At 37.3% G+C, this 23,945-nt stretch overlaps 1 protein-coding gene across 1 annotated transcript in view; it reads left to right on the top strand.

Annotated features, from left to right (window-relative positions):
• PXDN (peroxidasin homolog (Drosophila)) overlaps nucleotides 1–23,945 on the top strand; it is a 222,611-nt gene that overhangs the window by 103,304 nt on the left and 95,362 nt on the right. The window contains exons 2-6 of the mRNA XM_006863963.1: nucleotides 5,604–5,675; nucleotides 7,107–7,178; nucleotides 13,218–13,289; nucleotides 20,564–20,635; nucleotides 20,976–21,047. Of these exons, the coding sequence (XP_006864025.1) occupies nucleotides 5,604–5,675; nucleotides 7,107–7,178; nucleotides 13,218–13,289; nucleotides 20,564–20,635; nucleotides 20,976–21,047 (360 nt within the window). The remainder of the gene's footprint in view (nucleotides 1–5,603; nucleotides 5,676–7,106; nucleotides 7,179–13,217; nucleotides 13,290–20,563; nucleotides 20,636–20,975; nucleotides 21,048–23,945) is intronic.

Genomic DNA, 23,945 nt, shown 5'->3' with positions numbered 1-23,945 from the left:
ATCAATTACTCATATGCAAATTCAAACTGAAGCTGAAGAAAATGAAAACAAGTCCATGAGAGCCAAAATATGACCTTGAATATATCCCACCTGAATTTAGGGATCATATGAAGAACAGATTTAATACATTAAACACTAAAAATCGAAGACCAGAAGAGTTGTGGGATGACATTAAGAACATCATACAGGAAGAAAGCAAAAAGTCATTAAGAAGACAAGAAAGAAGGGAAAGATCAAAATGGATGTCAGAAGAGAAACTGAAACTTGCTCTCCAGCATGGAGATGCTAAAGCAAATGGAAGAAATAAGGACGTCCAAGATCCGAACAGAAAATTTCAGAGAACAGCTTGGGAAGATAAAGCCAAATATTACAACAAAATGTGCAAAGCTCTGGAATCAGAAAACCAAAAAGGAAGACCACGCTCAGCATTTCTCAAGCTGGGAGAACTGAAGAAAAATTCAAGCCTCGACTTTCGTTATTGAAAGATTCTCTGGGCAAATTATTGAATGATACAGAAAGCATCAAGAGAAGGAAGATGTAAGGAATACACAGAGTCATGTACCAAAAGGATATGGTTCATGTTCAACCTTTTCAAGAGGTAGCATATGATCAAGAGCCAATGATACTGAAGGAGGAAGTCCAAGGTGCATTGAAGGCATTGGCAAAGAACAAGGCACCAGGAATTGATGGAGTACAATTTGAAATCTTTCAAGAAAGTAAGGCGTCACAGGAGGCACTCACTAATCTCTTCCAAGAAGTTTGGAAGATAACTAACTGGCTGACTGATTGGAAGAGATCCATATTTGTGCCCATTCCAAAGAGAGGTGACCCAACAGAATTGGAAATCATGGGACAATCTCTTTGAAATCCCATGCAAGTAAAGTTTTACTAAAGATAATACAGCAACTGCTGCAAGCATACATTGACAGAGAACTGCCAGAGGTTCAAGCTGGGTTCAGAAGAGGCCGTGCGTGGAACGAGGGCTATCATTGCTGATGTCCGGTAGATCTTGGCTGAAAGCAGAGAATATCAGAAAGATGTTTACCTGTGCTTCATTGACTGTACAACGGCTTTCGATTGTGTTGATCATGACAAGCTATGGGCAACATTGAGAAGTATGAGTATTCCTGAACACTTCATAGTACTCATGAGGAAACTGTACCTGGACCAAGAGGCAGTTGTTCAAACAGAACATGGGAACACTGAATGGTTTTAAATTAAGTAAGTTGTGCGGCAGGTTTGTATTCTTTCACCATACTTACTCAACCTGTATGCTGAGCAAATAATACAAGAAGCTGTGTTATATGAAGAAAAACGTGGCATCAGGATTGGAGGAAGCCTCATTAACAACCTGCGATATGCAGATGATAATACAAGCTTGCTTGCTGAAAGTGAAGAGGACTTAAAACATTTATTGATGAAGATCAAAGAGCACAGTCTTCGGTATGGATTACATCTCAATGTAAAGAAAACAAAAATCCTCACCACTGGACCAATAAACAACATTGTTACCAACCTAGAAGAGATTGAAGTTGCCAAGGACTTCATTCTTCTTGGATCAACTATCAACACTCACGGAGGCAGCAGTCAAGAACTCAAATGACGTATTGCATTAGGCAAATCTGCTATACAAAACCTTTTTAAAGTGTTGAAGAGCAAAGATGTCAGCTTGAGGATTAAGTTGTGCCTCACCCAAGCCATGGTATTTTCAATAACCAGCATGCGAAAGCTGGACAGTGATTAAGGAAGACCCTAGAAAGAATTGATGCTTTTGAGTTATGTTGTTAGAGGAGAATATTGAAAGTGCCATGGGCTGCCAAAAGAACCATTAGATCCATTTTGGAAGAAGTCTAGCCAGAGTGCTTCTTTGATGCCATGATGGCCAAACTTGGTCTCTCATACTTTGGACATATTGTTAGGAGGGACCAGTTGCTGGAGAAGGATATCATGTTTGGTAAGGTGGAGGGTTAGAGAAAAAGATGAAGACCCCCAACGAGATGGATTGGCCAAGTGGCAGCATTGATGGACTCAAATGTGGCAGTGGTAGGTAGGTTGGCCCAGGATTGGACAGTTTTTCATTTTGCCATTCATAGGGTCGCTATGAGTCGGGACTGACTCGATGGTACCTAACAACAACAACAATTTGAATCATTTGCTCTTTTTTTGTAGGCATATAGATATTATTCTATCACAGCCAGCATTGTTCTTCAAGACAGATCTTGAAATGTTCCTTTTGATAATGAATGTAACCCCATTCCTCATAAATTTGATGTTCCTGGCATAATAAACCAGAAGATTGTTGGATTAAAAATGGCCACTCTTTTCAGCTCACTAATGTCTAGGATATTTATCTTTATGTGTTCCATTTTTTTTTTTTTTGACATCTTTCTATTATCCGAGATTCATTCTACATCCAGTCCATGTTCTGATTGTTAATTGTTGTTTACAACAATTTCTTCTAATTTTGAGTTGTGCCCCATCATCTGCTGAAGGTCCTGAAAGTTTTGCTCCATTCTCGTCATTGTGATCAACTCTACTTCAGGGGGACAGTACTTCTCCAGTTGTATTTTGCGTGCCTTTCAACCCGAGGGACTCATCTGGCATTATATCAGACAGTAATCCACTGCTTTTCATAAAGTTTTCCATGGCTAACCATTCAGAAGTGCTTCTCTTCTTACTATTCTGTCTCAGCTTAGAAGCTCCACTGAAATCTGTTCACCATGGGTGACCCTGCTGGTATTGAAAATACTAATGTCATAGCTTCCAGCCACACTGCAACACACAGGCCACAAATTGACAGATGATTGATATCAGTTATAGGTAGGTAGTTTGTAAATAACTGAATTTTACTTCATGAAATTATTATTAGAGTGCAGTGTGAAATTTTTGCACAATTGTGTAGCTGGTTGCCTGGCTATACTCACTTTTAATATATGCAAATTTAATCCATATTTATTGTCATAAGATATGTTGTTGTTGTTAAGTGCAGTCAAGTGGTTGCAACCCATAGCGACATTATATAGAGTTTCTGAGGAGCAACTGGTGAGCTTGTTGTTGTTAAGTGCCGTAGAGTTGATTCCAACCCATAGCAACCCTGTATAGAGTTTCCTAGGAGCAGCTGGTGAGCTTGAAACACCAACCTTGCAGTTCAAGAGGCTTTGTAGTCTGGTGCATTAACCCACAGCACCATACCAGGAAGGTATTGTTAAAATCAGTTCTGACTTAGTGATCTTATGTACAACAGAATGAAACACTTCCTGTTTCTGGGCCATCTCACAATTTTCCAGTAGTTGAGCCTGTTGTTGTAGCAGCTGTGTTAATCCGTCTTGTTGGGGGTCTTCTTCTTTGCTGGCCCTCTTACTTTTTTTTCCCATTAGCTTTTTATTGAGAACTGAGTAAAGTTTTACAGAGCCGATCATCTGTTTTGCATTCAACAAATCACACACTTCATTTCATCTCAACTGCAATATCTGCAGTGTAGGAGTCCTGTTGTGGTTCTGTAGGATAAGCACAGGAATGTTAACAGCAGGGTTGGTGGTTCAGATTCACCATCCTATACTTCTTGCTGTTGTTAAGTACCATCGAGTGGATTCCGACCCATAGCGACCCTGTATATGGTTTCTGAGGAGCAGATGGTGAGCTTGAACTGCCAACCTTGCAGTTCAAATGGCTTTGCAGTCTGGCTCATTAACCCACAGCACCACACCAGGACTCCATCCCGTACTTGGAAATGCTATATGTGATTGCAATGGGTTGAAACGGACTTGATGGCACTAAAACAACAACAACAAAAATGTAGCATCACTTAGCCCATTTCTTCTCTATTTCTTGTTTACATCATTCCTTCTTTCCCCATGCTTTTGAATTTTATCTTTAGATAAATGCTGCCCTATTGATCTCTAATTGTTGACCATTCCCTTATGTGCATACCTCACTTGTGTTATTGTTCCCTCAATATACCTGTCTATTGCTTGGCTGAAAATTGGGCCATTGGGGTGAGTTCACTTCTAGACCTGAATCATGACCAAAGGCTTAGGGTTCCACCAGTCTCTTATCGAACCAGTTAGACTGATTTTTTTCTTTGAATTTAAGTTTTGTTGCACATCATCTCTCACTCTGCCTTCTAGTGTGATCCCTTTTAGAGAAGCCAGTAGTGGTAACCAGGCACCCACTTGTTCTTCTGGCCTCAGAGTCATGGGGACTGATGTTGACGTGTTTCATTAGTCCACTAAACTAAACTGCCTCCAGGCATATCCAATTTTCATCACTCCTTTCCTCCGAACAGGGAGAGACCAATAGTTACACCTTAGATGGTTATTCATGAGCTTTGAAGTTTCTAGCTACACTTCCTTTACCAAAGAAAGATGTAGACCATTGCATTTATGGTATGCGTGATGTCCTTCTCTAGGATCCCATCCCTCTTGATATGTTCAAAGAACATAACACAAATCTTGCCATCTTGGCTTCTAAGGAGTATTCTGACTATATTTCTTCCAATATAGATTTGTTCCTGTTTTTGGCATTCCATCAATATTCTTTGTTAACATCATATTACAAAGGCATCAGTTCTTCTTCAGTATTCTTTATTCTTGTTCCAACTTTTGTGTGCATATGAGGTGATTGAGAATACCATGACTTGGGCCAAACACCTTAGTTCTCAAACTATAATTATTTATTTTGTAACACTTTCAAAAGACCTTTTGCAGTAGATTTTCTCAATTCAGTAAGTTCTTTGATTTCTTGACTGATACTTCCATGAGTATTGATTATGGATCCAAGTAAAACGAAGTCCCTGATATTTTCTCCTTTTGACATGATTTTCCTTTTTAGGTACAGTTGTGAGGATTTTTGTTTAATGTCAAAGTATAATCCATACCATAGTCTTTGAACTTCATCAGTAAATGCTTCAAATCTTTACTTTCAGTAAGCAAGGTTGTGAACTCGTCTGCATATTATAGGGTGTTAATGAACCTTCCTTAATTCTGATGCAGCATTCTTTTTCATATAATCTAGCTTCTTAGATTATTTGCTCAGTGTGGTGAAAAGCCACAATCATACGACACATCTTTTTTGTATTAAACCATGCAGGATCCCCTGGATTTGTTTGAACACCTGCATTTTTAGTCTGTGTACAGATTTTATATGAGCACAATTATGTGTTCCAGAATTTGTGTTCTTTGAAATGTTAGCTATACATTGTTCTCAGCTTTCAGTCAAGATCTTTCTTCAGTTATGATATCCCACATTCCATGTTCACTTCTGAATCCAGTTTTAATTTCTGGAAGTTTCTAATCAATGTACTACTGCATCCGTACAAAACCACTCCCCACAAAACCCCATATAATAAAAAAAAACCAATAGCAAAACCAATCAAAATTGTTTGGACCAATTCTATAGAAATTATATTGTCAATAGTAGATAAATATTCACATGTACATTAACCTCAGCAAGATGCCATTCATCCATGGAATGAATTGAGTACTTTTAATGTACTTTTAAGTGCCTTATCACAGTTATGAAACTGAATAAATAAGAATACTATAGATTTAGTGATGACTGCACATTTTTTCTTATTTATACTTATATTTCTTATTTGTTTACAGGGATCTTCGTTTTAACAGAATTAGAGAGATCCAACCTGGAGCATTCAGGCGGCTGAGAAACTTGAATACATTGTAAGTTAAAACATCTGATTGGAAATACACAGAAAAATATCTAAGTCATTATGCCATTTAGTTGGAAGTATTTCTTAAGAAGTGTGGTCAACTTTTGATTGTTCATCTTGATAGGACATGATGGGGAAAAGAAGAGGCCAAGACAGAGTAAAGTAAATGCAAGTGAATATACACTTGCCCACAATTTGTTCATGTGTTCATGGGTCTGTTTTATTTGATGACATTCATCTATTATACATTTGATGTAATCCATAAAAGCAATCACGTTTCCCCCTTATCTTCATCTAAGCAATTCATTATTGTTTCAAACCTACTAGCCTCTTTGGAAACCCTATACAGAGTTGATATGAGCATCTAAGCAATTCACTTGGTGCAACAACTTTAATTATATCTAGTATTTCATTTCTTTGATTACAAGTCTGAGAAGGATATAGTGCTTCTGCTGAAGAAGCATATAGGTGGGAACAGTTTTAATGCAGTTCATTGTGCCCCAGGATTTGTGCTTTGCAAGGTGAACTAGGCATGTTTGAATGGTTTTGAAGCAGGTCTCTGGTCACTTTAGAATACACGTAGCACATTGGAAAGCTTATTCTACATGGCAGTTCTACTTCAATAGTGAGAGATTGGCATATGGGCAAGTTTAGAGAACTAGGAAATGAGAACTATGTGCTGATTAGCCTAACTCTCTTGGAGCAGATTACTACTCTGCACTGAATACCAGTTTCCTTATCTGTGAAAATGAATGGCTCGTTGAACTAGATGACATGCTTTTAAGAACACATCTGACTAGACCATGCTATAATTCTATTTGTTGTTGTTAAGTGCATTGAAGTCGGTTCCATCTCATATCAACTCTGTATAGGGTTTCCAAAGAGGCTAGTAGTTTGAAACACCGACCTTGAAGTTAGCAGTCCAGTGCTGAACCTATAGTGCCATACCAGTACTCCATATTGCCTTTAAATTGGCTTGTTAAAGTAGAATCTTAAGAGAAAGCAGGAGATTACACTCCTTTGTATAGCTGTTGTTGTTGTCATTAGGTGCTATTGGTTTGGTTCTGACTCACAGCAACCCTTTATAAGGTTTTCAAGGAGCAAATGCTGAGCTTGAATCAATAACCTGTGGTTCAAACCAACTTTGAAGTATAGCACATTAACCCACAACACCATACCAGTACTCCTTGTATAGTACAGAGAATGATTTATTGTATTAAAAGGTAAAAAAGGTGAGGTGATAGGGATAATCATTATTCCTGAAAATCTGCAATCATGAAAGTTAAATACTTCAAATGTTGTTTGTTGTATTGATTTGTCATTTAGTGTATGCAAATACACAGGTCTGTAACTTGATAATTTTGTGCTTCTTTAAAAATGTTATTTCATAATAAAATTTAGATTAGTTTCCCCCCTAATGCTTATTGAAACTTTTTTTCAGACTTCTCAACAATAATCAGATCAAGAAAATATCTAGTGGATCATTTGAAGACTTGGAAAATTTAAAATATCTGTAAGTTAATGATCAATTCTGTAAAACAAAATCTTATATATATATCACTGTTTAATCATTGAGCTAAATTATCTCCTGTTGATGAACTATTATAAATACAGCCATTTTAAACATATTGTATTTTCAGAAGGTCAGTGAATCTTTGCCTGGAATTGTTAAAATAAGTTTCCATCAGTATGCATCATATGCTTTTTAGTGTTCATCCATTAAACCTTAAATTAAATAGGCTGTATAAAATTAAAGTGCTCAACTGCTGAAAATCATGTTAGGATTAATGATGAGGATTCTTGAGATGGAAAGTGATAATTTATAGTTAGTTGTTAATGTGAAGAGCTGACATAAGTTTTTACAATATAAGCTTTCATAGCCATTTCGAATTGCACTACCAGTTAGATCAGGCCAGCTGTAGGTGAAATGTAAAGATGTAAATTAAAAATCCCATTGGGATGTCACCCATATTTCCTAATTCTACCAGTGTTCTTTTCAATGACTTTCGCTTCGTTTTATATGTAGTTAAATTTTATCTTATTTTGCTACTAAGATTGTTTTAACTGATGGGTTATCTTTTTAAAATTCAGTTTGCTGAAGTCTATTTTGAAATTTAGAAATGATCTTTTCAGAAAACACTTGCTTATTTTTAAATTGGGAAGAATTAAACAAAACACTCAGATTTAATTCTTAGTTCTAGACAAATTAGAAGCATATGTCATGTACTTTTAACAAGTTATTCTTAGTTTTAGGAACTAGGTAACTTTTCAAAAAATATCTCTTTTTTTTTAACCTTTTATTGTGAATTGAGTGAAGGTTTACAGACAAGGTCATCAGTTTTACATTTAAACAAATCATACACTTTGCTCATCTCAATGTTTGCAATGCCTTCCACGCAACAACAGTTATCCCACTTCCTGCCTGTGGTTCCTGTTTACGTTCCACCTACCTTTCTCATCCCTTTCTCAACTTTGTCCTTAAATAAATGTTTGATTTTTTATTTTGAATGATCAACTGTTCCATGGTGAATATACCATACTAGTGTTGCTGTCTCCCCTATATACCTACCTACTGCTTGGCTGAAATTTGGACCACGAGGGGTAGCTCCTTTCCCAGAACCAAAGGGTGGTTGAGGGGCCATAGTCTCAGATTCCTCCAGTCTCTTTCTGAGCCAGTCCATTTAAAAAAAGTAGTTTTGAGTGTTGCTCCACAGTTTCTGCTGCTCTACCCAGGACCTTCTAATGTGATCCCTTTCAGAGTAGTTGGTAGTGGTAGCCAGGCACCATTTAGTTCTGGTCTCAGGGTCGTGGAGACTGATGTTCATGTGTTCTATTAGTCAGTTGGACTAATTGTTTCTCAGCCTCTTCTAGTCTCATCACTCTGCTTTCTTCTACATATGGAGACACTGATAGCTGTACCTTGGATGGCTGAACTCTAGCTATTTCTGATGAGGGATTTATAGCAATGATTTTTCTTAGACATTTATATCATAAGTGAACCTAAATATCTTTAAGTTATGTTGATTTAAAAAAACAAAACAAAAAACAACAGCCTTAATGTTGATGTGTATATTGCAATCTATTTATTTAGTTTTTAGATATGTCAGAGGTTTATGTATTTGAGTAAACAGATATATTCAAATATATAAAACTTAATGAAGATATTTGAAAATTTTACTTATATTTTTTTCTCTATCATTTTTGACATAATATATTAGTTTTAATTCTCTGTGAACATTACTGAGCTTATTTTGATACGTTTTAAAATAGAAAAACAAGTCTTATGTTATACTTTGAGTTTTTGTGTGTTTGATGGTTTACTGTTTTTGCTTTTTTTTTTTTTTTGCATTTTAAATGCTACATGAGTTTCAAAGGGGGAACATTTATATTTTCAGAAAGCTTTTCAATGAGCTTATAGCCAACTTTCATATTGTGTATGTGGTTTTTGTCTCTATTCTGTTACTTAAGAACTCAGTATTTACTTTGCATGTTAAAAAGCTTGAGGTGCTCTATTTTTCACTAAAGACAATATCTTTTTTAAATGATACTTTTTAAGCCTTGTCTATTAACTCCTTGTCGTTCTGCTCTGGTATTGTCGGATAAGCACTGGACCACAAAGTCTGTTTGAACTGGAGGTTAGAGGAAACCCTGTATAGGGTCGCTGTGAGTTGGAACCTCCAAGACAGCACTTAACAACATCAACAACAAGAGTCACTTACTCTCCAGGCATTTATATTTTCATCTTTCTTTCCATCTCTTCACCAAAACACCTCTGTGATTTCTACTAGCAGTAGATAACACAGATTACAGATGATGGGAATGAAACAGTGGGTCACTGGTCAAGGGAGGATCTATATAACTGATGAGAAAACAGTGAGAAAACAGGGATGGAACTATAAAGAGAGATAATTGAGGGGTGACACATTTATTTTGGTCTTCGGAATTGCCAGTTTCATTCTCCTCCAAAACCCTTAAACTGCAGTGGTAGAATACATTTTGATGAGCACTGCTTTAGAATACTGTAATAGTATAACTTAAGTGCTAAAGAACTCTTTTGAATTTTGTTATTCCTCATATTTAAGTGTCAAAATGTAATTTTAGAAGTTGAATATGCTTATATTTCCTGGAATCCTATTATTCCTGCTACCAAAGGTCTTCAAAAGTTTGTGGAAAAATGGAGCTAAAAGTTAATGAGTTTTTTCCTTTAACTCCTTGAAGCTCCCTACAAGTCCAGAAATCTTAAAAATTGTGAAATTAACTCGAGATAGAACTCATACTCAAAGGATCAAGTCTATGAAAATAGAAAATTAATTACAAATTATTGGATCATCCAATGCTCAGGTCTTATGAAAGCAAATTATTCTCTAGTATTTTTTTAAGCATGCGTATTTGAGTGTGTTGTTTTATATGCTCTTTAAAAGAGTTTTCTTAACTCTATTTTTTTAAAGTACATGCAATGTGATGCTCATGTTGGTATTCCAGTTTTCTTTTGTTTTTGAACAGGCACCTACACTCAGACTTACCTTCCATTGTTGTTAAGTGCTTTTGAGTCAGTTCTGACTTATAGCGACCCTGTACTTGGTTTCCAAAGAGCTGCTGGTGAGTTTGAACCAGTAACCTTGTGGTTCATACTGACCTTGCGGTCCATTGCTTATGCTACAGAGGATACCAGGACTTCTTGTTGTTGTTAAGTACCGTGGAGTCGGTTCCGACTCATAGCGACCCTGTAGAGGGTTTCCAAGGCTGTAAATCTGTACAGGAGCAGAAAGTCTTATCCCTCTCCTGTGGAACAGCTGGTAGTTTTGAACTGCTGACCTTGTGGCTCGCAGCCCGATTTGTAACCACTATGCTACCAGAGTGCTTTTGAGTCAGTTCCGACTTATAGTGACTGTACTTGGTTTCCGAAGAGCTGCTGGTGAGTTTGAACCACTGACCTTATGGTTCATACTGACCTTGCGGTCCACTGCTTATCCTACAGAGGATACCAGGACTAGGGACAAAAATAAAAGCTGACACCGAAATGGTTACTATGCCATACAGTATTCTAAGAGTTTTAAATCTCTTAATTTTATTTCATCTTCTCAACCATCATGAAAGTTACTGCTGTTTCTCTCCAAGTAGTAGAAAATAAACAAACCGAAAAGATCCCTGCAGCACCAAGTGGTTAAGTTTCTTATTCAGAATCACACAGCTAATAAATGGCAGTTGAAGGATTCAAGTCCACGAAGCCTGGTTAAGTAACTAACAAACTATGCCTCAAAGTGCTGTCTCTGGATTGTCACTTGCTAGGGAAATGTTGGCTCATTTATGTTCAGGCTTAACATTTCTTGGTGGGGCAACCTTAGTAAATTAGCAGAGAGAACCATTTAGATGAATTGAAGCATTAAAAGATAGCAGAGCTGACACTTTTAAGCTTGGCCTGCATTGAGCATCATTAATTAAGGTACATTAAAACATTGTTTTGCTGAAAAATGAAACATACAGTATTATAAGCAGTAAGACAAATAATGTGTTTAACAGAATAGGTAGGGGAAGTTTCATTCACTGAGTAATAGAAAATAAGATTCTGCCCGAAGTCAAAATGTAGGAGAACCATGATTTTTGATTTGTATATCTACCTAGATGGAAGCTGAAGCCAGACTGGTTATTGGAAATAGTGGCACATATCTATGCATTTGAGTACAGAATTTATCTTTTATTTAAAACAAAATTACTGGGGTTCGCTGAAGCTTTACTATTATTCACAAAAATAGAATTAAATGAAAAGCAAACAAACCCATTGCCTTTGAGTTGATTCTGACTCATTGTGACATTGTGAAATGGAATCAAACTGTCAAATGTTGTTTCCAATGCTGTGGTTTTTACGGTAGCAGACGGCCACATCTTATTTCTGTGGAGTGATTGGTGGGTTTGAACTACAGCTAGGGTCATTTAGTACTGCAGAATTGTGTATGGGAAAAAAAAAATTATGACACATTAAAATAATATGAAGTGCAAATTTCAATGCCATAATACAGTTTGACTGGAACATAGCACACTTACTCATTTGCATGTCATTTATGACAGCTTTCATGCTAAAATAGTGGACTAGTTCAACAGGGACCGAACAGTAAACTCTGGCAATTTAGAGAAAAAAATTGCCAGGATCTGGCCTAATCTATCAAGCATTAAGATTTTCTTATCAAAGTACTGCAATTCAGAAAAATCACAATTCCAAAAAGAATTATAAAACAATATAGACTGAGGCTGACTTGATTTCAGCACAGTTTTTTGTTTTTGTTTAAAATAATAGAGTTCTCTAGCAGTAGGTTCTAGATGTAGTTTTATAGTTCTTTTTGGAATTGAGATATTTTAGGATTGCGGTATTTTGATATGAAAGTATTCACCCTTGACAGGTTAAACCAGGTGTTGGCCAACTTTTTCTCTAAACTGCCAGAAAGTACGTATTTTAATCTCCATGGATCATCTGGTCTCCGTTGCAACTATTCTGCCTTTGTAGCTTGAAATCTGCCATAAGCAACATGTAAATAAGTAAGTGTGGCTGTCTTCCAGTCAAAGTTTATTATGCCATTGAGATTTCAATTTTGTATTATTTTCATGGGTCATAAAATAGTCTTCTTTTGAAATGTTTTGACCATTAAAGAATGCAAAAAGCATTCTTGGTTTGTTGTTAGGATTATTAGGTGCTGTTGAGTGGGTTCCAAATAATAATAACCCTATGAAGGATTCCTGGTGTAGCGTGATAGAATAAGCACGGTCTGAGGTTCAAAGTCAACAGTCACTCCTTGTTATGAGTCAGAACCTATTTGACAGAACTAAACATTGCCCAGTACTGCACCATCCTCTCAATTGTTAAGTTTGAGCCATTCTTTCTATCACTGTGTCAGCCCATTTTGTTGACTGTATTCCTCTTTTTTTTTTTTTGCCAACTTTCCACTCTACCAAGCATGATGTCCTTTCCTAGGGACTGGCCCTCCAGATAACGTGTCCAAAGTTTACATTCTTAGTTTACAAGCTGTAAAAAGTATGACCGGATTATGTGAGTCCTCTGGTATATAATTACTGTTTTTGTTTTATCAGAATAGGATTCTGGGTCTGTGAGTAATTCAGTATAACATTTATTTGCTGTATTGCTTACTTCCGAAGTTATTTTGGATATTTAAAAATTGTATTTGGTATTAGTTGTTTCATTTCTCCATATAATGAACATTTTACAAAAATTTGTGGGGAAATGATTGTTTTATTCAGACTTTGAAGCAAATGTGTTGTCAGTGACTCATATGTCACCAGTCAAGAATCTATAAATGATGATGAGATGTAATGGTTTCATCACTTCCAACTTGGACCATTCACTTTGATCCATTTGTGCTTTCCTTTTAGGAAGGGGAGGGAAACCTGTATAAGGAATCATACTTACTATGTAACTTTTGTTTGTATTCTAATATAGTCATTAATTAAAAAAACTGTCTCCATGTGTCAAATTAATTCTTCTTTTCCATCTAAGTTATTACCTCTTGTTTATACTAATACTCCCCAATGTTTCTTGTTTCAGCTATTTGTACAAGAATGAAATCCAGTCAATTGACAGGCAAGCATTTAAGGGACTTGCCTCTCTAGAGCAACTGTAAGTGCCCTTTCTCTTCTGTGCTTTGGCTTCTTTGATGTCACCTGCCTTTTTGCCTCTCATAGGGAAAATGAACTATGCTAGCTGCTTGCATGATGCATGACTATTCTAAATATAGGCAACTAGACCTAATAGTTGTTGTTGTTAAGTACCATGGAGTCGGTTCCAACTTACAGTGACCCTGCAAAGGGTTTCCGAGACTACAAATTTTTATGGGAGTAGAAAACCTCATCTTTCTCCTGCAGAACAGCTGGTAGTTTTGAACTGCTGACCTTGAGGTTAGCAGCCCGATTCATATGTGCATAAAAATGAAAGAAAAAAAAAAAAGCTATAATTGATATGTTATTCCTCCATCCAATAATTCATTCATTCATTTAGTAGCTATTTGTTGGATTTCTACTATACAACAGATTCTGTGTAATGTATTCATGATGCAAAGAAGAATCAACCAGTTTCCCTGTCTTGATGGTGTTTGCAATTTAATGAGAAAGACAGGCAAGCAAAAGATAAGCAACTAAAAGCTCTTTTGTGTTAAAACTAGCAAGATCAGAGGAGGCTAAGAACTTCATTTTTGTTGTATACCATTTCCTTTTTATGACTGCTTATAGTATAGTTTACTTTTCCTCATTCATGATGTCATTACTTTGGAGAAAACAAACTTTATCTGAGTTTGTGCATTTATACATATTATAGTTATGGATGGAGTTCTGGTGTGCTGTTGTGGGTAAGGCCAGTTTGAACTGTAAGTTCAGTGATTCAAGCTCACCAGCTGCTACTTGGAAACCCTATAAAGGGTTGATATTAGTCAGAACTGACTCGAAGGCACTTAATAGCAGCAATAACAACAAAAACAACAACAGCAACAGGAACAACAGCCATAGTTACGGATGAAGAAGTCTTGGTGGTACAATAGTTAAAGCACTTGGCTGCAAACCAGAAGATTGGCTGGTGGAACCCATCAGCCTTGGGAGAAAGATGTGACAGTCAGCTTGCATAAAGATTTACAGCCTTGGAAACCCTGTGGGGGCAGTTCTACGCTGTCCTATTTGTTGTAGTTGTTAAGTGTTGAGTCAGTTTTGACTCATAGCGATGCTGTATAGGGTTTCCAAGGAGTACTTGATGGGAACCTTCAACCTTGTGGTTAGCTGTCCAGTGTGTATCATAGAGCAGCATACCAGGACTCCACTCTGGTCTAGTATGGTCGCTTATTAGTCAGAATTGGTTAGATGGTGATGGCTTTACATCGGACATAATTAAGTTTATAATAAAATTGAATTCATTCTTTTGGCCTTGTAAAATCATACTTTGTTATAAAGTCAGCATTTTTTATTTTTCTGGTCTGTTTGCATGACTACGAAATTTATGGAATTTTTTACATTAGCTAACCTCTATAACTAAATTAGATATCTAAATTCTGTAACTGAGGAGTATCCAATTATTCAGTTTTACTAAGTGGATAGAAAATAGCTGAAGTATGTTTAGTGTGCAGTATGACTTGCTTCTGCTGCAACTATGTGTTTTTATGATTAGTTGGTTGACTGAGCACAATACTTTCAAAGGCAAAACTGGGAAAGGCACCACCTGGAAGACTTGTGTATTAAAAGTACATGCAGTACTCATATTTACAAATACGTATTCATCCAAGTAAATCTACTTTCCTGTGCTTGTTGCACATGGCCTAAAATACAATTGGGAATTTACATGTAAGGAGTAGGAATCCTGGTGGTGCCCTGGTAAAGGCACTTGGTTGCTAACCGTAAGGTCAGCTGTTCAAACCTACAAGCCAAACTATGGTAGAAAGATGTGGCTGTCTGCTTTCATAAAGATGGATGATGGTGGTGATGGTGTGCCATGGAGTCGGTTCTGACTCATAACAACCCTGCATAGAGTTTCTGAGGCTATAAATCTTTACAGGAGCAAAGCATCTCATCTTTCTCCCATGGAATGGCTGGTCGTTTAGAACTGCTGACCTTGAGGTTTTGGAAATCCTGTGGGGCATTTCTACTCTGTCCTGTAGGCTTGCTATGAGTTGAAATGGACTCAATGAAAAAGGCATTTTGTTGATAAAAGAAGCAACGGAGTTTCTGCTTCAGAGAGAACGAAACAAAATGAGTGCTTAGATCATAGTAAAACACCTGGAACTGTCTAAAAGTATGTAGATTTAGGAAGAGTTTACAAAGGAAAATTTGTAAAAACAAGTTGTTAACCTAATAGGAAGCAAGGAGCTCTGGTAGCATAGTGATTACGAATCGGGCTTCGATCAGGGCTTCGATCCACAAGGTCAGCAGTTCAAAACTACCAGCATTCAAAACTATCCTCTGTTCTGCGGGAGAAAGATGAGGCTTTCTGCTCCCATAAAGATTTACAGCCTCAGAAACCCTTTACAGGGTCACTATGAGTCGGAACCTACTCCATGGCACATAACAACAAGATGATTATATTGTTGTTGTTAAGTGCCATCAAGTCAGTTAGTTATAGGTTTTCTGGGGTGTGGCTTGTGAATTTGAATTGCTGGCCTTGAGGTTCAAATGACCTTGCAGTCCAGTTCGTATCCTACAATGCCACACCAGGATTCAAAGATGTTTGTAGCAAACAATTATATAATCATAGCCATTTTTCCTTGAGCTAAAAAGGTTAGAATTAGGTGTTGTTATTCTAGTTTTTTACGGAGGTAAATTGAACATTATTTCTAAGGGAGAAATAGGCTGTGTCTTGTGAGAAAATGGTAAGAAATAGAAGGAAAACTATATGTGAGGTTTTTTTTACTAAAAAACATTTTTATGATTGTAGATGATGTATTTTGTGTTAGTGACTGCCTTTAAAACCTAGAAATATATTAGTTAGGAGCTCAGCTGTTGAGTTTCTTTCATTTATTAAACATTGTTGATTATCTGAGGGAATTAAAGAGACAATGAAGACTCAGCTCCTTATCTTCAAAGATTGCATTGTCTAGGGAGGAGATAAGCATGTCAACAAAGACCTTGGGCTAGAGATTATCATTGATCTGTGTACAAAGCAGTGGGAAGGTACAATTAGTTCTAGGTCTCTGATGTCATCCAGTGGAGTTCCTTCTTCGTATCCAAACTGCTGGGTTGAATAGGTACCTTCTAGTTATCCAGGCAATGTTCTGGTGTGGCAATGTAGGTAACCAGTAGACCATAAGGTTGATTTGCACCATAAGGTCAGTGGTTCGAACTCACCAGCCACTCCACAGAAACACCATACAGAGTTGCTGTGAGTTGGAACCGACTCCAAGAGACTTAACAACAAGTCATCCAGGAGCAAGGATGATAGGCACAGTGTTTCTCCAAAGCAATTCAGACTAGTGCACTAACAAAGCAATCTGATGGAAAGAAGTCCAAGTCCAAGTCACAGAGGAAAAGACAAAGTGGCAGAACCAAACACACAGGCTTTGAGGTCCTGTGTAGTGGGACTAGCTCCCTTTTGTCTACGTGAACAATCTTTAGGTCTAGGGAGCTTCTTGTGGAGACATTGTCTTGTGTCAGAAAACATGCTTGGTCAGAGTCAGGCAACATGGATTTGAATTCAGCAATGGACTTGGGGAAAAGTGAAGTCACTTGCAATCTTTAGTGCTTGTTTTCTTAGATGTTCAGTGAGAGGGTTGGATGAGATGATACCCAGGGCTCCTTGGAGCTTGAGTAATCCTGTTTTTGTTAGTTGCTGTTAAGTTATTAACTCTGACTCATGTGACATTACATATATCAGAATGCAGTGTTGCCCAGTCCTGCATCTTCCTTCTCCGCAGTCTCATGTTCCAAACCATTGTTGCTGTTATTATGGCAGTCCATTTCATGGACGGGATCCCTTGCCCTGGCTGTCTTCCTTCTTCACCAGTCTTCCTCCAGTGATTGTTGCATTTTGATTATTTCCCCAAAGTAAGCAGGCCAGATAATGTTCTGTTGTGAAGCATAAGATCTTCACTGACTAATTTTTTTTTTCTAATTCTGTATTTATTTATGGTTTTTGAACTGATTATTGTGAATTGAATGAAGGTTTACAGACAAGATCATCAGTTTGCTTTCAACAAACTATACACTTTGTTTCATCACAATGATTGCAATCTCCTCTATGCAGCAACAGTTATCCCACTTCCTCCCTGTGGTTCCTATTTCCATTCCACTCTCCTTCCCATCCTTTCTCAACTTTGTTCATTGACCAGTTTTTGAAAGTAGGTTATCATGCTTTTCCTCCTAGTCTGTCGTAGGAGAAACTCTCGGCAACTTTAGTATTCTAATTACCAGCAGTAATGTTGCCTGAGTGCATTTCTTTTTCTTTTTTTTTAAAGAAAAGTTTTTTATTTTGAATTCAGTGAAGGTGATCAATTTTGTATTCAACAAATCATACACTTCATTTCATTTCAATGATCGCAGTCCCCTCCATATAATATCAGTTATTCCACTTTCTGTGATTCTTGTTTTCATTCCACCCTCCTTTCCAACCTTTCTGAATTTTGTCCTCAGATAAATGCTGTCCTCTTGATCTGGAATGGTTGATCATCCCATGGTGAGCATATCTTACCATGGTATGTAGTCCACTTACATACTGTCTATCCACTGCTTGGCTGAAAATTGAGCCATGAGTGTGAGTCCAATTCCAGACCAAGGACCATAGTCTCATCATCTCTACAACCAGCATCTCAGCAACCAGCAAGCGTGTTCGTTTTAATAAATTTGAGTTTTGTTACATGCTTTCTCCCACTCAATCCTGCCCATTCCTAATGTGATCCCTTTCAGAACAGTTGACCGACCGTGGTAGCCAGGCACCATATAGGTGTGGTCTCAGGGTCATGGAGACTGATGCTCATGTGTTACATAAAGTCCATTTGTACTAATTGATTCCAAGTGTCTTCAGTTTTTAACACTCTTCTTTCCTCTGTACAGGGAAAGGCCAAGAGTTGTACTTTAGATGGCTTCTCATGAGCTTTTAAGATTCCAGTTGCCTTTGGAGCTCCCTTTAGATGCTTAAATTGTACCTATTCGTCCTTCTTCCAGGTCCAGTCTTTTCTCTGGGTACCAAGTGAATGCCTTTTAAAAACAAATAACTATAAAATGAGGAGTTTGGCATGTCCTTCCTCTTTTTTTCTTAGTTGTTGTTTAAGTGTTGTCTAGTCAGTTCTGACTCACAGCAATCCTGTGTGGGGTTTCCAAGGAGCAGCTGGTGAGCTTGAACCACCAACCTTGCGGTTCAAACCAACTTTGCAGTCCAGCGCATTAACCCACTGTTCCTACTTATTCTTCAAGGCGTAACTCAAGGCTCTTCACATACGTTGTTGTTAAGTGCCATCGACTCGATTCCAACACATAGCAACCTTAAATAGGGTTTCCGAGGAGTAGCTGGTGAGCTTGAACCACCAACCTTGCAGTTTCAAATGGCTTTGCAGTCTGGCGCATTAATCCACAGCATCACACCAAGACTGCCTTCACATACGTAGGCTAGATTAAATGTATTTACTCTCTGCATCACACAGTGTGTTACTAGTATTATTTTATGTGTTTGTCTCCTTGACCGATGTATCTGTTTATTAGCATATTCATAATTTATTTATTAACATATTATGTAGAAGATGCTTCATAAATTGTTATTATTTTTTAAAAAGTCCTCCTCCGGAATCTTTGCTACCTGTAGTAATTGATTTTGAATTTCCTTGCTTTTCCTGCACCAATTCATCTTACCTTTTCTCAAATCTCCCTTACATAGATGAAGTTATAATGAGCACAGAAAATCCATGTAAGAAGCAAAAGACATAGGAAAGGAACATTGAAAACAGGAAGGGACATATGATAGGGTGAGCTCTGGGCCCATTAACCACATTTTATATGGTTGCAGATGTTCTCAGAAACTTGAGAAATTACTATGTGGTTGTTTTGACTGGTAATCTGGTCTAGGGAAAGAGCCACATCAGAAACAGGAATGGTACACAGGCAGCTAAACATTGCTGATCTTGAAGTAAATGTAATTTGAAAAAGATTATAATAGTGTCTGGTTGATACCATCCAGGGTGAATTTTGACAATGCTTTCTTGTATTTGGATTTATGATAAAGACCCACAACTGTGGATATTTTAATTTTGTTGCTCTTATTGGTCCCCAGAATCTAGAAGTAGAATATATTTAAAAAGTGTGCTTCTTGTCAGTGTATGTGGAAAGGAGACTCACACTACAGAAGCGCTTAAACTTGGGTATTTTAGAATCCTAGGTAGAATGATGATTTCATCATATGTTTTACTTAAGGGAAAAGCAAAAAACAAAATACACTTTTCAAAGTGCAAAACCAATGTTCAGGAAAACAGTATTAAGGAAAATTGGAAGAAATTATTTATGCCAAAAATATGTATATGTTTTTGGAATGTAAGAAGACATCTTAAATGTGAAGAATGATAAACTCTGGATATGTTATGTAATTTAAGACCATATGAAGAAATGCTCTATCTTAATTAATCCTGTGCCATTTTCTTTTATTGTTCCTGTAGTTGTTTAGTTGTTGTTGTTGTTATGTGCCATGGAGTCGATTCTGAGCAGAAAGCCTCATCTTTCTCCTGCAGAGCAGCTGGTAGTTTCAAACTGCTGACCCTGAGGTTAGCAACCCGATTTGTAACCACTACGATACCAGAGCTCCTTGTTTAGTTAGCTAACAATATAATTAGTGGTAAATTAAAGTATACGATGATTCCTTCTCACAAATTAACATACAAGTTATAATATCTAATGTTGATATTTATATAATTATATATGTGCTATAATTAAGATTAAGGAGCTCTGGTAGCATAGTGGCTTACAAGTAGGGCTGCCAACATCAAGATCAGCAGTTCGAAACTATCAGCGGTTCCGCAGGAGAAAGATGAGGCGTTCTACTCCCATAAAGATTTACAGCCTCGAAAACCCCATTCAGGGTCACTATGAGTCAGAACCGACTCCATGGCACTTAACAACAATATGATTAAGAATTAACAGTAAGATCATTTATTTTGAAAGGGAACTAAACAGATCTAGGGAGCATCACGCTTAAGTCAGCATGTCTAGATATGTATTTTATATTGTTCAGTTTTATGAACATTTACGCTCAGCTTTCATGTTTATTTAATTGTTCTGTTTTAATATTTCATTTGTTTTCTATATCGTAGAAAAGCACTAGGGAGTAATCAATTTACATCTAAATTTGAAATGGCTAAAAAAAATTATTAGAAAATTTGCATCTGAAAAAATAACTAAAGTAGTTTAAAATGTTTCTTTTTCATTTCAAAAAATTTCTCCTAGGTACTTGCACTTTAATCAGATAGAAACTTTGGACCCAGGATCATTTCAGCATCTACCAAAGCTTGAAAGACTGTAAGTTGCATTTTATTTGTTAATCTTACATGTTTGTTTAAAGATAATTTGTTAGTTTTGCTCATTTGCTTTTTGGAATTTTGGTCTGTATCTATTTAGATACTTGAAAACTGATTTGGTATAAAATTTGTGTTCCTAGTGTAATTAACCATTGCAGGAACTGGGTTTTATTTGGAAATGATAAAATAAGGAAAAAATTCAGTTCTTTTCTGGAGTAATTACCATCATTTTCAAGTTTTATTTGTATTAAATAAATATAAGCCTTGAAATATGGAAAAGTTTCCTAAATGGCTGAGAATTATCTCAAAACATTGGTTTGTTATATTATCTCTTTCAACAGATTTTTGCATAACAATCGAATTACACATTTAGTTCCAGGAACATTTAATCATTTGGAATCCATGAAAAGATTGTAAGTATAATATATTTTGTGTTACCTTTTCAGCAAGTTGAATTTCTTCTTGTTATTCATCTACCTGATCCCTTTTATTGGGGATTTTGAGGTGCTTTTAACTATCAAACTATGCATAAATTAAGAGTACAAGTCTATGGAAGTGGTCAGAGATGACTTTGAAAATGTGATCATAAATTAATCTTTTATTTGGAACCATAAGGTCGGTAGTCAAAATAGTCCTTTTTTTTTTTTTTTTTTTTTAAACAAAATGGTGCATACTTTACTGGTGGAAATAACATCAATCTAGAACGAATTTCTGTAGTGTATTCCATTCCTTTTATTTGAAGTATACATGTAAGTAAAATATATTAAATGAGCAGAAAAAAACAAAAACCCATCGTCATCTAATTGATTCAAACTCATAGTGACTCTAAAGAGCAGAGTAGGTAGAAATGCCGCATAGGGTTTCAAAGGCTGCACTCTTTACAGAAGCAGATGACCACATCTTTTTCTGATTGTGCTGCTGGTAGTTTCGAACGTTCTGGTTCACCACCAACTGCTTTACCTATTGTGCCATGGGAGCGCCTATAAATGGGCGGATGTCTACCCAATTTTTAAAGACCTCCCTATACATTGAGTAAAGACACTAGATGTAATTCTTTTTAGTACTCCTAGCTCTGGTAGCAGCGGTTCCGTAGAAGAAAGATGAGGCTTTCTGTTCCCGTAAAGATTTACAGCCTCAGAAACCCTTTATGGGGTCACTATGGGTCAGAACCTATTTGATGGCACTTAACAAGAACAACAACTTATTATTTAAAGGAGCTCTGCTAGCATAGTGTTTAGGAGTTACACTGCTAACCTCAAGGTCAACAGTTTGAAACTACCAGCCATTCCATGGGAAACAGATGAGGCTTTCTGCTCCCGTAAAGATTTACAGCCTCGGAAACCCTATGCAGGGCTGCTATGAATCAGAAACAACTGCATGGCACACCACCACCACCACCACCACCATATTTATTTAACATCTTTTTTTGTGTGTGTTTTTGAAGGTCATTATTCTCCTTGGATCTTTCTGAGTGCCTGTTGTTAGGTGCCATTGAGTTGATTCCAAGCCATAGTGACACAGTGTGCCAGGATAGAATTGCTGTCTCTTAGATTTGCCACGCCTGTAATCTTTATGGAAACAGAGGGCCTGGTCTTTCACAGAGCAACTGGTTAGTGGCTCAAACCAAAAACCTGTCTGTTAGCAGCAATCTAACACTTAACCATTATTCCAGGGCTCCTTTTCTGAGTGTTTACTTTGTCGAATTCAGGAAGCAAACAGAAAAGTCTAAGAACCAAACACTGGCCCAGTAGTGGTTTTGTTTGTTTGTCTTATCTCTTCTGTGAAATGAGACAAAAACCTTCAAAACTAATTTTTATTTTTTTCTTTAAGATAAAGAAATCACCAGTTAAATAAAACTGCATTCTAAGTGAGAAGACATGATAAAGGCTTCCATATTTAATAAATAAGAGAGATGACCAAAGAAGTTGTAAGATGAATACTCCCAAAACTATCCAAATAGCATGCAGGGCAGACAAAAAACAAAACCTGTTGGCACTGAGTTGATTACCGCTCATGGTGATCCCATGGATTACAGAATCGAACTGCTTCACAGGGTTTTCTTGGCTACCATTTTTAAGGAAGCAGAGCGCCAGGCCTGTCTTCCCTGTTGCCATTGGGTGGATTTGAACCACCAACCTTCACTTAGTATACTGCACAAAGTGCTTGTGCCACTCAGGGTAGACCAAACCAGAACTAAACCCATAGCTGTCGAGTTGATTCCAACTCATAACAACCCTATTAGATGAGTAGAACTGCTCCATAAGGTTTCTGAGTCTCTAAATCTTTACCGGAGCAGACAACCTCAGATTTCTTCCATGGAGTGACCTGGTGGATTGGAACCACCACCTTTTAACTAGCAGCTTAATTCTTAACCCACTGTATTACCAAAGTTCCTTTCTCAATGTTGATTTTTGTTCTTATTAAGTACTGTGGAGTCAGTTCCAACTCATAGTGGCCCTATACAGGGTTTCCAAGGCTGTGAATCTTTATGGGACCAGAAACCCTCATCTTTCTCCCGCGGAATGGCTGATAGTTTCAAACTGCCGACCTTGAGGTTAGCAGCCCAATTCATAACCACTACATGATAGGGATTAATTAGAGTCTTGGATATACCGACAATCATTCTTCCTCTATTTTCGATCTCCTTCTAGATGTCTGACAAATTCTCTCCTAAACACTAATGCAAATCCTTTAACTTTGATAGTCTTTTTTTTTCTCCTGTTCTATAAACATCGTTCAAACTACAAAACCATAGTTTGTATTCAGTCGTAAGATTTTGCCAGTGCTAAGTAGAGAAGGGAGCCCTATTGGTGCATTGATTAAAGTGCTTGATTTTCAACCAAAGCTTAGCAGTTCCTATCCATTTCGTCACTCTGGGGAGAAAGATGTGGCAGTCTGCTTCCATAAAAGAGATGTTGTCGTTATGAAGTGCCATCGAGTCAGTCCAACTCATAACAGCCCTGTAGAGGGTTTCCAAGGCATGGCTAGTGAATTTGAACGACCGACCTTGAGGTCCATGGCATTATCCCACAGTACCACACCAAGAGTACATCCTAGGAAATCCTATGGGACAGTTTACTCTGTCCTATAGGGAGTCCTGGTGTGATGCTGTGGGTTAGTGCACTGGACAGCAAAGTTGGTTTGAATCCCAAGGTCAGTGGTTCAAGCTCACTAGCCATTCCTCAGCAACCCTGTACAGGCGTGCTCTGGGTTGGAACGGGTCAGAAGGGACTCGATGACACATAACAACAATAAAATAGGGTCACTATGAATCAGAGAAGCTGGGCTATATGAAGAAAAACGTGGTATCA

Source organism: Chrysochloris asiatica, unplaced genomic scaffold, assembly GCF_000296735.1.
Source record: "Chrysochloris asiatica unplaced genomic scaffold, ChrAsi1.0 scaffold00058, whole genome shotgun sequence".
Taxonomy (NCBI): Eukaryota; Metazoa; Chordata; class Mammalia; order Afrosoricida; family Chrysochloridae; genus Chrysochloris; species Chrysochloris asiatica.
Note: the sequence above shows the minus strand (reverse complement) of the source record. Positions and strands in the feature narration are given on the sequence as shown.